We start from the raw sequence: 16,161 nt of genomic DNA on the forward strand, positions 1-16,161 counted from the left end.
ATCTCCAGGAAACAGGTTATGTTGGGAGAACGGCCTTCTAGCCTCCATACTCTTAAGATCTCACAGCTTCTGAAGCTAGTGCGGCCTTCACGGTGGGATACTATGAGCCTCAGCAGTGAAAAAACTTGTGGTTGGTAGGATGAGGAAGTGACCTCAGAGGAAGAGGAAGTGACCTCAGAGCCGGGGAAGCCTCTCACTGTGGAGGATGAGGAAGTGACCTCAGAGGAAGAGGAAGTGACCTCAGACCGGGGAAGCCTCTCACTGTGGAGGATGAGGAAGTGACCTCAGACCGGGGAAGCCTCCCACTGTGGAGGATGAGGAAGTGACCTCAGACCGGGAAAGCCTCGCACTGTGGAGGATGAGGAAGTGACCTCAGACCGGGGAAGCCTCGCACTGTGGAGGGTGGTGTGATCTCAGTAGATGAGGAAGCGACCTCCGAGGTGAGGAAGCGACCTCCGAGGTGAGGGAGTGACCTCCGAGGTGACCTCCGAGGTGAGGAAGTGACCTCCGAGGTGAGGAAGTGGCCTCCGAGGTGACCTCCGAGGTGAGGAGTGACCTCCGAGGTGAGGAAGTGACCTCCGAGGTGACCTCCGAGGTGAGGAGTGACCTCCGAGGTGAGGAAGTGACCTCCGAGGTGACCTCCGAGGTGAGGAAGTGACCTCCGAGGTGAGGGAGTGACCTCCGAGGTGAGGAAGTGACCTCCGAGGTGAGGAGGTGACCTCCGAGGTGAGGAGTGACCTCCGAGGTGAGGAGTGACCTCCGAGGTGAGGAGTGACCTCCGAGGTGACCTCCGAGGTGAGGAAGTGACCTCCGAGGTGAGGAGTGACCTCCGAGGTGACCTCCGAGGTGAGGAAGTGGCCTCCGAGGTGACCTCCGAGGTGAGGAAGTGACCTCCGAGGTGAGGAAGTGACCTCCGAGGTGAGGAGGTGACCTCCGAGGTGAGGAAGTGACCTCCGAGGTGAGGAGTGACCTCCGAGGTGACCTCCGAGGTGAGGAAGTGACCTCCGAGGTGACCTCCGAGGTGAGGAGTGACCTCCGAGGTGAGGAAGTGACCTCCGAGGTGACCTCCGAGGTGAGGAGTGACCTCCGAGGTGAGGAAGTGACCTCCGAGGTGAGGAGTGACCTCCGAGGTGAGGAAGCGACCTCCGAGGTGAGGAAGTGACCTCCGAGGTGAGGAAGTGATCTCCGAGGTGACCTCCGAGGTGAGGAAGTGACCTCCGAGGTGAGGAAGTGACCTCCGAGGTGAGGAAGTGACCTCCGAGGTGAGGAAGTGATCTCCGAGGTGACCTCCGAGGTGAGGAAGTGACCTCCGAGGTGAGGAAGTGACCTCCGAGGTGAGGAGGTGACCTCCGAGGTGAGGAAGTGACCTCCGAGGTGAGGAGTGACCTCCGAGGTGACCTCCGAGGTGAGGAAGTGACCTCCGAGGTGACCTCCGAGGTGAGGAGTGACCTCCGAGGTGAGGAAGTGACCTCCGAGGTGACCTCCGAGGTGAGGAGTGACCTCCGAGGTGAGGAAGTGACCTCCGAGGTGAGGAGTGACCTCCGAGGTGAGGAAGTGACCTCCGAGGTGAGGAGTGACCTCCGAGGTGAGGAGTGACCTCCGAGGTGAGGAAGCGACCTCCGAGGTGAGGAGTGACCTCCGAGGTGAGGAGTGATCTCCGAGGTGAGGAAGCGACCTCCGAGGTGAGGAGTGACCTCCGAGGTGAGGAGTGACCTCCGAGGTGAGGAAGCGACCTCCGAGGTGAGGAAGTGGCCTCCGAGGTGAGGAGTGACCTCCGAGGTGAGGAAGTGACCTCCGAGGTGAGGAAGTGACCTCCGAGGTGAGGAGTGACCTCCGAGGTGAGGAGTGACCTCCGAGGTGAGGAAGCGACCTCCGAGGTGAGGAGTGACCTCCGAGGTGAGGAGTGACCTCCGAGGTGACCTCCGAGGTGAGGAAGTGACCTCCGAGGTGAGGAGTGACCTCCGAGGTGAGGAAGTGACCTCCGAGGTGAGGAAGTGACCTCCGAGGTGAGGAGTGACCTCCGAGGTGAGGAGTGACCTCCGAGGTGAGGAAGCGACCTCCGAGGTGAGGAGTGACCTCCGAGGTGAGGAGTGACCTCCGAGGTGAGGAAGCGACCTCCGAGGTGAGGAGTGACCTCCGAGGTGAGGAGTGACCTCCGAGGTGAGGAGTGACCTCCGAGGTGAGGAGGTGACCTCCGAGGTGAGGAAGTGGCCTCCGAGGTGAGGAAGCGACCTCCGAGGTGAGGAGTGACCTCCGAGGTGAGGAAGCGACCTCCGAGGTGAGGAGTGACCTCCGAGGTGAGGAGGTGACCTCCGAGGTGAGGAGTGACCTCCGAGGTGAGGAGTGACCTCCGAGGTGAGGAGTGACCTCCGAGGTGAGGAAGTGACCTCCGAGGTGAGGAGTGACCTCCGAGGTGAGGAGTGACCTCCGAGGTGACCTCCGAGGTGAGGAGTGACCTCCGAGGTGAGGAAGTGACCTCCGAGGTGACCTCCGAGGTGAGGAAGTGACCTCCGAGGTGAGGAGTGACCTCCGAGGTGACCTCCGAGGTGAGGAAGTGGCCTCCGACGTGACCTCCGAGGTGAGGAGCGGCCTCCGGGCCGGGGTCCGGTGACTGGCGGGCAGAGGCCGGGCCGCTCCCCGCTCTCCCCGCGGTGCCGGAGGGACCCGGCCGTGGTCCACGCGCGGAGGCCGCCGCTCGCGGCCGAAGCCGGCAGGAGTCGGGCGCTCGCCCGCGGAGGCGGGGCGCGCGGGCAGGGAAAGGGAAGGCCCTGGCCGGGCGCACGCGCACACACGCGCGCGGCGTGCAGGCAGGCGCCCCGCCGCCCGCCCACGGCAGGCCGCGCCGCACGGAAATAGACCGGGACCCGCGGGAGGCGTCTCGGCAGCGAGCCCGCGCGCGCGACCCCTCCCCCGGCGGAGGGCCCGGGGCGGGCCTGGGGCGGGGCGGGGCGGGGCCCGGCCGGGGCGAGCGAGGCTGCGCGAGGCTGCGCGAGGCGTGCGACGCCGCCCGCGGGAGGCGGGGCGAGGCTCGGCGCGATGGCGTCACGACTCGCCCACCCACGGCGGCGCTGGGCGTGCGTGCGGGGGCGCCGGCGTCGCGCTGCAGATGGGCGGGGTCGCGCGGGCGTGAGGACGCAGCGCCTCGCCCGTCCGCGGGCGGGGCCGCGCGCCGCGATGACGTCACGGGCGGCCGGCGGGCGCGCAGGGGCGGCGCCAGCCGTTCCCCTCAGGGGCGCTGGCGCGCCAGTCCCAGCCGGCTGCCGTCCGCGGGAACGCAGCGCCCGCCCGGGCCCGAGGGCAGTGCCGCGCGGCTGGCCATGAGCGGCGCTGGGGACGCGGGCTCGGAGGCCGGCGGGGCCGGGGGCCGCCCGGCGCCCGAGCCCCCCGGCGGCGCCCTCAGCGTGGACGTGCCGGGCCTGCTGGCGCAGCTGGCGCGCAGCTTCGCGCTGCTGCTGCCGGTGTACGCGCTCGGCTACCTGGGGCTGAGCTTCAGCTGGGTGCTGCTGGCGCTGGGGCTGCTCGCCTGGTGCCGCCGGAGCCGCGGCCTGAAGGCCAGCCGCCTGTGCCGCGCGCTGGCGCTGCTGGAGGACGAGGAGCGCACGGTGCGCCTGGGCGTGCGCGCCTGCGACCTGCCGGCCTGGGTGAGTGCGTGGGGCGGGGGCTGAGACCCGGGCCCGCGACCCCGCCGGGGACCCGGCCCCGAGACCCCGCCCGAGACCCCGCCGGGGACCCGGCCCCGAGACCCCGCCCGAGACCCCGCCGGGGACCCGGCCCCGAGACCCCGCCCGAGACCCCGCCGGGGACCCGACCCCGAGACCCCGCCCGAGACCCCGCCGGGGACCCCGCCGGGGACCCGACCCCGAGACCCCGCCGGGGACCCCGCCGGGGACCCGACCCCGAGACCCCGCCCGAGACCCCGCCGGGGACCCGGCCCCGAGACCCCGCCCGAGACCCCGCCGGGGACCCGGCCCCGAGACCCTGCCCGAGACCCCGCCGGGGACCCGGCCCCGAGACCCCGCCCGAGACCCCGCCGGGGACCCGACCCCGAGACCCCGCCCGAGACCCCGCCGGGGACCCCGCCGGGGACCCGACCCCGAGACCCCGCCGGGGACCCGACCCCGAGACCCCGCCGGGGACCCGACCCCGAGACCCCGCCGGGGACCCGGCCCCGAGACCCCGCCCGAGACCCCGCCGGGGACCCGGCCCCGAGACCCCGCCCGCGACCCCGCCGGGGACCCCGCCGGGGACCCGACCCCGAGACCCCGCCGGGGACCCCGCCGGGGACCCGACCCCGAGACCCCGCCGGGGACCCCGCCGGGGACCCGACCCCGAGACCCCGCCGGGGACCCGACCCCGAGACCCCGCCGGGGACCCGACCCCGAGACCCCGCCGGGGACCCGGCCCCGAGACCCTGCCCGAGACCCCGCCGGGGACCCGACCCCGAGACCCCGCCCGAGACCCCGCCGGGGACCCGACCCCGGGACCCGGCCCCGAGACCTGTGGCCGGCAGGTCGGGCTCCTCCGGGTCAGTCCCCTCCCTGCGGCCCGGCTCCCCTGCCGGCCCCGGCCCGGGGTGGGGCGGGGTGCGGGCGTCGGGTCCGGTCAGCGCCGCGCTCTCCCCGCGTCGCCCCCCTCCCTCCCGCGCCTCACCCGCCCCGGGCGGGGCCGGCTGGTCGCTCTCCCTGGCCCGGTTCTGCAGCCGTTTCCGCACCAGCGCCGGAGCGCCCCGGCTTCCCAACTCGCCCCGGCGAGTCGGCGGGGAGGCGGGAGGGAGCCCCGGCCCAGGCGGGGAGGCGAGAGGCGGGAGGGAGCCCCGGCCCGGGCCCCGGCGGGGAGGCGGGAGGGAGCCCCGGCCCCGGCCCCGGCGGGGAGGCGGAAGGCAGGAGGCGGGAGGGAGCCCCGGCCCCGGCGGAAGGCGGGAGGGAGCCCCGGGCCCGGCCCCGGCCCCGGCGGGGAGGCGGGAGGCGGGAGGGAGCCCCGGCCCCGGCCCCGGCGGGGAGGCGAGAGGGAGCCCCGGCCCCGGCCCCGGCGGAAGGCGGGAGGCGGGAGGGAGCCCGGTGCCAGCCGCCCGGGGGCCTGCGCACCGCACCGCAGCCCGGCTGGGAAGGTGGCTCAGCGCTGACGAGCGGAGGAGCAGCGCCCAGGCCCAGAGTTCGAGCCCACGACCGACAACACACACGAGTAGTGGAGAGGCGCCCTGGGCAGCCCAGCCTGCCTTTGCGTGCGTGTGCTGGTGGCTTTTCTTGGACTGGCCGGGAAACCGTGGACGCTGGCCTGGAAGGCGCCTCGTTCCTGCGGGAGAGGCGCGCTTGCCCTCGCCGCTTAACTCGTCTTTCACTTCCTTTCTTCTACCCAGGGAAAGACCTGGGCGGCTTGACGCGTAGAGGATAGTCTTGTGGTTGTTTCGCTGTCATTGGAGTTTGAACTCAGGGCTTTGTGCTCGCAAAGCATGTGTTCCACTGCTTGAGTAATTCTTCTGGCTCTTTAAGCCTTTATTATAGAAGTGACTCCTCTGTGTCAATGGGGGCTGTAGAAAATTATACTCTGAAGAATATTCGTGTGTGTGTGTCTGTGTCTGTGTCTGTCTGTCCGTGTGTCCGTGTCTGTGTCCATCCCTGTCCCTGTCCGTCCATCCGTGTGCCCTGGTACTTGAACTCTGCTTTTAGCTCGTGGCTGATGCTTTGCCACTTGAGGCACACCTCAGTTTTGCTAATTGGAGGTAGAGTCTCTCAAACTTTTCTGCCCTGGCTGGCTCTCTCAAGTATCTCAGATTGTAGAAGTGAGTTACTGCTACCTACCTTGAAAAATGTTTACAGAGATGAATGAAGATAATATTCCATTTTTGCATATTTGAAAAATTAGAACTTAATATAGCTAAGATGTGTGACTCTTATTTTTACTGTTGTCATTAAATGTTGATGTTAAGGTTTCAAAATATAGAAACCAAACTTGTCATGTATAGTATTATTTAACTGGTGTTTTTTTTTTCCCTCATGTTTGCTGGTATTGGGTCTTGAACTTAGAGCCTGAACTTGGCTGTATCACACTCACAGCTAGTGCTCTACATCTGAGCCTTTAGCTTCAGCATTTTGCTCGTTAATGGGAGATAAGCATCTCTTGTATTTATTTGTCTGCCTAGGTTGGTTTTAAATCACAATCTTCAGACCTCAGCTTCCCGAATATTTAGGGTTATAGATATGATCAATTGGTAACCAGCTTACCTTACTGTTTTGACAATTATTCTTTTTTCTTTTTTTTTTTTTGGGTCCGGTTGTGGGGCCTGAACTCTGGGCCTGGGTGCTGTCCCTCAGCTCTTCAGCTCAAGACTAGCACTCTACCACTTGAGCCACAGCGCCACTTCTGGCTTTTTTCTTTCTGTTTATGTGGTGCTGAGGAATCGAACCCAGGGCCTCAAGCATGCAAGGCAAGCCCTCTACCACTGAGCCACCTTCCCAGCCCCCAATTATTCTTTTAGTACTCAGATATTTGGATAATTAAGAATTAAAGCAAATTTAGTTTCTTTGGATAAGTTCTTCCATATTATTGTGTGCAAATGTATTTTGTGGACAACTTTCCTCTCATTCTTCTGGGAAGCTTTAAGAGAATTTATCAGTAGCCTAAATGTAATACATACTGTTTAAGAACAAGATAAAAATAATGTATTGTGGTATCATGTACAGAAAGGATTTGCCTCTTCTCTAAGTTTTAATCATTGACTTACTACTTCCTAAAATTTTGTGAATACTTGTAACAGGATTGAGGATACCAAGTTAATTTATTTTAAATTGAGCGCCACTTTAGCCTGCAGATTTCAGAGTGATTCCACAGTTTGAGAACTGGCATGTGAGATGTGAGCTGCTGGGTTTCTGGTGTATGCTGACACTGTGGCTGTTACCAAGGAAGACAGGACTGTGACAGTTCAGTAAGTTAATACAGCGTGCCCCAATGTTGATGAAAATGAGCAGCAAATAGGTGCTTTCAGTTGTTGTGGATACTATAAAATTAGGTGTAAAGTTGGGATATATGCATCCTGTGGCCTGTATGCTCTTGTTCTAGTATATTTCTGTTTCAGATTAATGTTCTTCTCCTTGTATAAAAATGAGAAAGCTGGGCACTGGCAGCTCATGCCTGTAATCCCAGCTACTCAAGAGGCTGAGATCTGAGGATCACAGTTCATAGCCAGCCCAGGCAGGAAAGTCCATGAGACTTTTACCTCCAATTAATTACCAGAAAACCGGAAGTGGTGCTCTGGCTCAAGTGGTAGAGCGCTTGCCTTGAGCTGAAGAGCTGAGGGACAGTGCCCAGGCCCAGAGTTCAAGCCCCACAACCGACCAAAAAAAGAGAGAAAATATGTCAAATATAAGTATGCATTAAGATACATTATATAGCTTATAAATATGTATTTATACATATAAATCTCAATACTGTAAAGAAACAGGTATGGAAAACTTACTACTATTTTTAGTTTTGTTATTAAGCCTAATGAACCTCTAGACTTTCCTGAGCCTTTTATGAGATAATGGTCACAGCATTTAATCTTGAAATAAATATTGTGAAGTACTTAAAAAGAATATTGAATTTTACACTTAAATAAGTGGCTTGGATAGTCAATTATATCATTTATTTATTTAGGTTTTGGGCTTTCAACTCAGGGCCTGGGCGCTGTCTGTGAGTTCTTTTTGCTCAAGGCTAGAGCTTTACCACTTTGAGCCATAGCACCACTTCTGGTTTTTGAGTGGTTAATTGGAGATACAAGTCTCATGGACTTTACTGTTTGGGCTAGCTTTGAGCTGTGATCCTCAGATCTCAGCACAGAATTATAGTTGTGAGCCACCGTTGCCTGGCTTCAATTATATCTTAATTACTAAGTATTACTAAAAATGCAGACATTGGTTGGGCACTAGTAGCTCGCACCTGTGATCCTAGATACTCGGGAGGCTGAGACCTGAAGATTGTGATTCAAAGCTAGCCTGGGAAGAAGAAGAAAAAAGTGGGATGTATTTAGATCTAAACTTGTGACATCAGAAGAGGAAAACTATAGCATAATGCAATATCATTCTCTTCTTTAATTCCCAGAAAACTTACAAGCGGGATTATTGCTTGTTCTATTGAATTCTTGTGTCCTGAACTTTTACAGTAGCTAGCAGTACCTACCTAACTTTCAATTACTCCTACCCACCTAACTTTCTTCAATTACTCTGTTCACCTTTACTCTCAATTATTTTATTGTACCTTAAACTGAGACACCTTGTATTCTTTGGAAATGGGTGGGGAATAGTTCTTATAGCTAATGGTTGTCTTTTACAAGAGATCAATAAAAATGTTTTATTTATAGGTATCTTTCTCCTGTCACTGATTTTCTTTCCTTTTTCCTCCCTTCCCTCCCCTCCCCTCCCCTCCCCTCCCCTCCCCTCCCCTCCCCTCCCCTCCCCTCCCCTCCCCTCTTTTCCAGTTATGGGGCCTGAACACTGGGCCTGGGTGCTGTCCCTCAGCTTTTCAGCTCAACTAGTGCTCTACCACTTGAGCCACAGTGCCACTTCCAGCTTTTTCTGCTTATGTGATGCTGAGGACTCGAACCCAGGGCCTCATGCATGAAAGGCAAGCACTCTACCACTGATCCACCTTCCCAGCCCCCCGATTTTCTTTTTAAGTATTATAAGTCCTGTATCTTTTTTTAAAAGTAAACTATGTATTTTGGTGAATTTTTTAGATACCACATTTTACGAATTATCATCTATATGTTGGGATTTAAAATTAATTTTTATGGATTTACTTATTTACTTGGCCAATATTGTTAAGATATGTGCTGTGTTTCAGGTAATATGAGGTATTGCGCTGCATTTCAGGTTATTTAGAGACATGAAAATGAGGAGAGCAAGGCTTTAAACTTAGGATATTATTAGTTGGTCAGAACAAAGTTGCATGTAATTCTAGTTTTAAAATTCATGGCCCTGGGCGACGGTGGCTCACGCCTGTAATCCTAGCTGCTCAGGAGGCTGAGATCTGAGGATCGCAGTTCAAAGCCAGCCTGGGCAGGAAAGTCTGTGAGACTCTTATCTCCAATAAAACCACTCAAAAACTGGAAGTGGTGCTGTGGCTCAAGCAGTAGAGTGCTCGCTCGCCTTGAGCTGAAGAGTTGGGGGACAGCGTCCACGCCCAGAATTCAAGCCCCATGACCGACCCCCCCCAAAAAAAAAAATCATGGTGTGGAGCCGGGCATCAGTGGCTTACACCTGTAAACCTAGCTACTTAGAAGGCTGATATCTGAGAACTGTAGTTCAAAGCCAGACCAGGCAGGAAAGTACATGAGACTCCTATCTCCAGAAATGAAGATGTGGCTCAAAGAGGTAGAGCGCTATCCTTGAGGGAAAAAGGTCAGGGGTAGTGGCCAGGTCCTGAGTTCAAGCATCATGACTGATTAAAAAAAAATGAATACAAAGTCATGGTGTGCAGTGGTGGTCTGAGTTATTGCACAGGTGCCTTGTGCCACCTCCCTCCCCCACTGCAGCTGGAGTTGGAACAAATGAGCCTTGAGTTTTTCTTCCTTTCTGTTTCACTGTTGTGTGTGTATTTTGTGTTGCTAAGACTTTATCTTCCATAATGTTGTTGTTTTTTTTTCCCAGTCCTTCAACTCAGGGCCGGCCTGAGCACTGTCCCTCAGCTTCTTTTTGTCAAGGCTAGCACTGTACCACTTGAGCCACAATGCCACTCACAGCTTTTTCTGCTTATATGGTGTAGGCTAGGCAAGCACTCTACCACTAAGCCACATACCCAAGCCCATGGTTTGGTATTTCTTTTTCTTTGTTTCTTTTTTTTTGGTTGGTTGGTTGTGGGGCTTGAACTCTGGGCTGGGCACTATCCCTGAGTTCTTCAGCTCAAGGCTAGTGCTCTACCACTTGAGCCACAGCGCCACTTCCAGCCTTTTCTGTTTATGTGGTGCTGAGGAATCAAACCCAGGGCCTCATGCTTGCAAGGCAAGCACTCTACCACTGAGCCACCTTCCCAGCCCTAGATACAATTTTCTGTAACACTGAACCTGAACTTAGAAAATGAGAGGTCATGAAGTAAAGCTGGCCCATTTATATCTACTATAGTGTCTATCATAGTGCATTTGCGTGTAGTTTGTGCTCTGTAAATCTAGTCAGACTGTTGAAACAATTGGCATTAATTATTTCTTAGGCTTTTTTGCACCTCGTTCTGTAAATTGCTGCCTCGCGCCAGTGTTGCTGTCATTACATGTGCTTAAAAGTGAGTTGCACTGCTCTTTTGGTTTCACTCCTGTGAGCCTGACTACTCAGAAACCTGAGAATGAGGATTGTGGTTTGAAGCCAGACGAGATAGGAAAGTCTGTGAGAGACTTACTTCCAATTAACCACCAAGAAGCCTGAAGTGGAGCTGTGGCTCAAGTGGTAGAGTACTAGCCGTAAGCAAAAAAGCTCAGGGGTAGTGCCCACGGCTGAACCTCCACAAGACAAATGTTGGACAGAGTGACATGCTCCTGTCATTCTAGCTACGCAGAAAACATAAATAGGAGGATTTCAGGCCAGCCCTGGCAAAAAGTGATACCCTATCTGAAGAAGAATTAAATAAATACTTGCCTCCCTGAGTTCAACAACCCTAGTACTGCCCTCCCCGTGTGCCCAGCTTCTCTTGAGAGAAGTCTGTGAAGTGTGACACTCCTCTGTGTGCCCCCCTTAAGGATGTTGCCTCTCAGGTGACCCAGACTCTAGCGCTTGTCTCCTGCTCTCAGATCTCCAGATTCTGCTGGCTTCTGTTTCTCAGCTGTATTTTTGCTGACTTTCTCCTTCTCTCATACCATACTCCTGAAGGACAACAGCTTAGAATGCCAGTCTCAACTCTGTGGTCCACTTCTCTGAATTTTAACCCCTCAAGTTCTCACCTGGCAGCTCTTGCAGTGTTTTAAAGTTCCATGCAAATGTGTGTGTGGGTGCACAGACATATGGGGCCTGTGCTGTGTTCAGCAGCACATGTCAACAGACATTTCAATTCTGATGTACATCGAGATTTTTAACTGCCTTAATGGTAAGAGTGGCTGGGCTATGTCCCTCACTTATCAGTGACACTGAGCCAGATGCTTCTTAAGGACTAGAGAGAAAACGAAACATCTTTGTTGGTTAGTCTGCTAACAAGAAGCTCTGAACTGAGCTCAAAATTCTCTTCCAGGCCTCTTGTGTTGTTTATTTGATTCTATTGTTGCTTTGGGAAATATCTCATTAAAATAAATGAACAGTTGTAAAATAGGATATGTTAGGAAAATGAAAGAGTTCTGGAGATACATCGTGGTAGGAATTGTACAATTATAGGAAGGTGCTTACTATCACTTCATTGAACCTGATCATTATATGCAAGAAAATGTCTCATAAATGTTAGAAATACAGGAAAATAATTGTGTGATTAAATACCCCTAGCACGTGATTTAACAGGTGTACTTCTGGACATTTGTTCTGGAAAAATGAAAAATATTTATTTTTTTTATTTTTTAGGGTCTGGTCGTGGGGCCTGAACTCTGGGCCTGGGCCCTGTCCCTCAGCTCTTCAGCTCAAGGCTAGCACTCTACCACTTGAGCCATAGCACCACTTCCAGCTTTTTTCTTTTTGCTTATGTGGTGCTGAGGAATCGAACCCAGGGCCTCAGGCATGGCAAGGCAAGCGCTCTACCACTGAGCCACCTTCCAGCCCTGGAAAAATGAAATTTATGTACAGACAAAACTATTATACAAATGGCCACAATGGCTTAATTTATAGTAATAAAAAAAACAACAGGGCCCCACAACTGGACCCAACAAATAAAAAATAAAAATAAAAACAACCACCCCCACCAATACGGCATTTATTAGGTGAGTGGTTAAACTGAAACATCATGCCATGGAATATCACTTGACATTAGAAAGGAGGAAACTACTGCTGTGGGTGGCAAACCACGGGCATTATGCTGAATCAAAAGTCAGTCTTAAAAGATAACATGAGCAGGGCACTGGTGGCTCACACCTGTCATCCCAGCTACTCAGGAGGTTGAGATCAGAGGATCATGGTTCAAAGCCAGCCCAGGCAGGAAAGTCCATGAAACTCTTATCTCCAATAAACCACCAGAAAACCGGAAGTGGCACTGTTGCTCAAGTGGTAGGGCACTAGCCTTGAGCTGAAGAGCTGAGGGACAACACCTAGGCCCAGAGTTCAAGCCCTATGACCGACAAAAAAATGACAGGATACATAGTTCCATTTATGTGTATTTTTAATGGTAGAATTGTAGACATGGAGAAGAGATTCCTAGTTACAGGCCCTGGGGATGGGGTCATGAGCAAGGCGGTGAGCTGTCAGGACCTGGGGATGGGGTCATGAGCAAGGCGGTTGTGCTGTCAGGACCTGGGGATGGGGTCATGAGCAAGGCGGTGTGCTGTCAGGCAGTCAGGACTGTAGTAGGACAGCTCTGCTTCCACTGCTTCCATTGTAGGGTGGTTTCCAAGTCCACATGATGGAGGAGGGAGGCAGAAGCTGCACGTCTGGTTTTGATGTTGTGTAAGATATAACCAGGGGAAACAGTAAAAAGCAAACAGACTTGTGTGCTTTAGAAATTTCTATAATTACTTAAAAAAGGAAAATCCTTGGGGTGATTTCCGAACTGTTTTTTATGAGCAACACTTCTCACCCCACAGGTGTGGGATTTCTTTGCATCTAAGAACACCAGCTGGGTGTTCTGCATTTCATGTAACTGACACCAACCACCAGAGTCAGCATCAGAGTCCTGGAGTTCAGGGCTGCCTCACTCGGAAGCCGGCTGCATGTGGGGTGCTCCGCTGCCCACCTTCTCAGTCCACTACAGATGTAGGATTTCTAAAAATCCTCTCAGATTTGATCATTTTCTAAAACGGAGCACAGAACTCAGGACAGCACTTCTGATGTAACAGGTTTATTAAAAAGAATAGGACTTGGAAACAGCCAGACAGAAGAAATGCACAAGGAGAGTTACTGAGCACAGAGCCTGCTTGCCCTTGGTGGGCATACCCCTGTTCTGGTGAACACCCCGTGTGTTTACCCACCCAGACAGTTCTTGAGCTCCCAGCATCTAGGTTTTTCTATACTGGCTCTATGCTGACAAGATCACTGACAAAACTGGCTCTTGCCCATCAGCTGACCTCAGTCCTTCCAGTCCTAGAGGGTCAGAGATGAGGCTGGAAATTCCAGCTCTGCAGCCCTGCCTGGATGTTTTTGGTGTACCGTCCCTTTCCTGGGGCAGATCCCAAAGGACTTCCTTTTGTTAGCCCCTTGATGAATTGGAGACAGAAACCAGATAATGCATTTTTTATTCTTTGATGGTAATCTTAGGATCTAATTATTGGTTTCTTTAGGCTTTTTAGAATTGAGAAGAATGTCTGTAATATTTTCCCTAGAGGCTTCCTATCATTCATTAGTTTATATGGAAAACAACAAATGATAGAATAAATCATGTTGGTTTTTTCTGGATTATGACAGTAGTATCAAAATTGTGTTTTGTTTTTTCTTTTGCCACAGCGCCACTTCTTTTCTTTTTGCTTATGTGGTGCTGAGGAATCGAACCCAGGGCCTCATGCATGCAAGGCAAGCACTCTACCACTGAGCCACCTTCCCAGCCCCAAAATTGTGGGGTTTTAAAACAAGTGTTTCCACACTGACATTATAGTGTGGCAGGCAAGATTGTGTGGCAAGACAGATGTACTGGAATCTTAAGCATCCATTTCTCAGGAAAAAATAACTTAGTGGCTCACAGGTCTCTTCACTGTTTCTTCATTTTATGCAGATTTTGGGGTGCCAAGTTTCTGATTTTACTCTCAAAGTAATACTCAAGGTAATTGCTCTCTACATGAGAGTGTAAAGTTAATCCTTTAGGTTTATTTGAAACAAGGTCTTGCCTACCTACCTGGACTGTTTTGAGACTTGTGATCCTCTTGGATTTGCCTTCTGGGTGCTGAAATTGCAGGCTTGTGCCACTATGCCTGGCTTAACTTTGTGTGCGTATGTGTTAGTAATGCGGTTTGAACTCAGGTCCTTGGTTTGCTTTTTTGCTCAGGGATGGCACTTTACCACATGACTACCAAACCTTTCTTAAAAATAAAAACTTCCCACACAGCAGGTGCCGGTGGCTTACGCCTGTAATCCTAGCTACTCAGGAGGCTGAGATCTGAGGATTGCAGTCCAAAGCCAGCCTGGGCAGGAAAAGCCATGAAACTCTTATCCCATAAACCACCAGAATACTGAAATTGGCATTGTGGCTCAAGTGGTAGAGGAGTGCTAGCCTTGAGCTGAAGAGCTGAGGGACAGCACCCAGGCCCAGAGTTCAAGCCTCATGATGGACAAAAAAAAAACCCCACAAAAAAAAACCTTCACAGCAAAACTTCAAATTTGATGTGACTTATGAAGCTGTGTAGCAGTTTGGTATTCTCATCACTTCTATAATTCTAAAGGATCTTAACCTTGCCTTCAGTCTCAGATTGTGTGTATATGTATGTATACACATATACATGAAATACATATATAGTATATGAAGATACAATTCATATAGACAGTAGAACAAAGCTGGATTTTTCCCACATAAAACATGTACAAGGGCTGAGAAGGTGGCTGAGTGGTAGAGTAGAGTGCTTGCCTAGGAACATGAAGCCCTGTGTTTGATTCCTCAACACCACATACACAGAAAAAGCCAGAAGTGGTACTGTGGGTCAAGTGGTAGCATGCTAGCCTTGAGCAAAAGAAGCTCAGAGACAGCACCCAGGCCCTGAGTTCAAGCCTTAGGACTGGCAAAAAGACATGTACAAGTAATTCAGAACTACAATTCCATTTCTACAATTCTGGTCAAAGCACAATCATGTTCTTTTTTCTTTTTTTCTTTCTTTCTTTCTTTTTTTTTTTTGTTGGTAGTGGGTCTTGAACTCTGGGCCTGGGCTCTGTCCCTCAGCTCTTTAGCTCAGGCTAGCACTCTACCACTTGAACCACAGCACCACTTCCGGTTTTCTGGTGGTTAATTGGAGATAAGTCTCATGGACTTTCTTGCTCAGGCTGGCTTTCAACCATGATTCTCAGATCTCAGCCTCCTGAGTAGCTAGGATCACAGGTGTGAGCCACCGGCGCCTGGCTTAGTATGTTCTTTTGAATAGTATTTAATTTGAATTTAAAGTGAAAAGCACCAGATTGCCTTATGTGTTAAAGACAGTCTTCTTCTCTTGGGCTCATGTTAATTTATGAGTTTGATGTAATTCATGCCAAAACTTCAGTTTAATTTAAGATTAAATCAAGATAATCTGCTTTTGTGACCTTACTTTTTTGTTAGCAGTAGCAAAACATTGTCTAAAGAACTTGAGAATTTTGTTAGCTTTTGTTTCAACTTTTTTTTGTTGGTCATGGGCCTGAACTCTGGGCCTGGGTGCTGTCCCTCAGCTCTTCAGCTCAAGGCTAACTATCACTCGAGCCACAGCACCACTTCTGGCTTTTTCTGCTTATGTGGTGCTGAGGAATTAAACCCAGGTCCTCATGCATGCAAGGCAAGCGCTCTACCACTGAGCTACCTTCCCAGCTCTGTTTCAGCTTCTTAAAAATGTCACACATGGACATGTTTCCATGCAAGACATTAAGTAAATTATTAGAGGGCTGCCTTACTGCTCTTCTGGCTGCAAGCTACAAGGTGTCCCTGGTTCTTTGTTTGTTTTCCTACATACTTGGTCATTTTTTTGAGTTCTTATGTTCTATACAGGGCACAGTTCAAAGAATCTGAAGACATTTCTTGCTTCTGAGTGGTGGCCTCCAGAGGCCCTGGGAACAAGGAGGGTGAGATGGGCCACTGGTGTGCAGGAATTGCATAGTGGAACTTTAACTCTGCCTTTGGATATTAGTCCTGGCTTAGAATCTGTTGTCATTCCTCACATGCATTGCAACAAAAGCTCTTCCAAAAATAAATAGCTACAACATACGAAATTTAGTGTACATTCATTCTCTTAGTGAATTAGAAATAAATATTGGTTTTAGCCAGGCATGGTAGCATATGGCTGTAATCCCAGAACTCAAGAGACTGAGTTTGAAATCAGCCTGGGCTACATAGGGAGATTGGCTCAAAAACAAAAAATAAAACAGTTTTCCTTTGTTTCTTAATCTACAAAAATAGATAGTAGCCATT

General features: G+C 52.5%; 1 protein-coding gene across 2 annotated transcripts in view; it reads left to right on the top strand.

The window, feature by feature from the left end:
• The first annotated feature begins 3,236 nt into the window (after positions 1-3,236).
• Esyt2 (extended synaptotagmin 2) overlaps positions 3,237-16,161 on the top strand; it is a 96,372-nt gene continuing 83,447 nt past the window's right edge. Inside the window, exon 1 of one of the 2 annotated variants that reach the window (XM_042701016.1) lies at positions 3,237-3,641. In XM_042701016.1, coding sequence (XP_042556950.1) covers positions 3,318-3,641 — 324 coding nt within the window. In that variant the 5' untranslated portion in view covers positions 3,237-3,317. The remainder of the gene's footprint in view (positions 3,642-16,161) is intronic. The other variant, XM_042701015.1, reaches the window with a different exon arrangement.

Source organism: Dipodomys spectabilis, unplaced genomic scaffold, assembly GCF_019054845.1.
Source record: "Dipodomys spectabilis isolate Male_0828 unplaced genomic scaffold, ASM1905484v1 ptg000277l, whole genome shotgun sequence".
NCBI classification, from domain to species: domain Eukaryota; kingdom Metazoa; phylum Chordata; class Mammalia; order Rodentia; family Heteromyidae; genus Dipodomys; species Dipodomys spectabilis.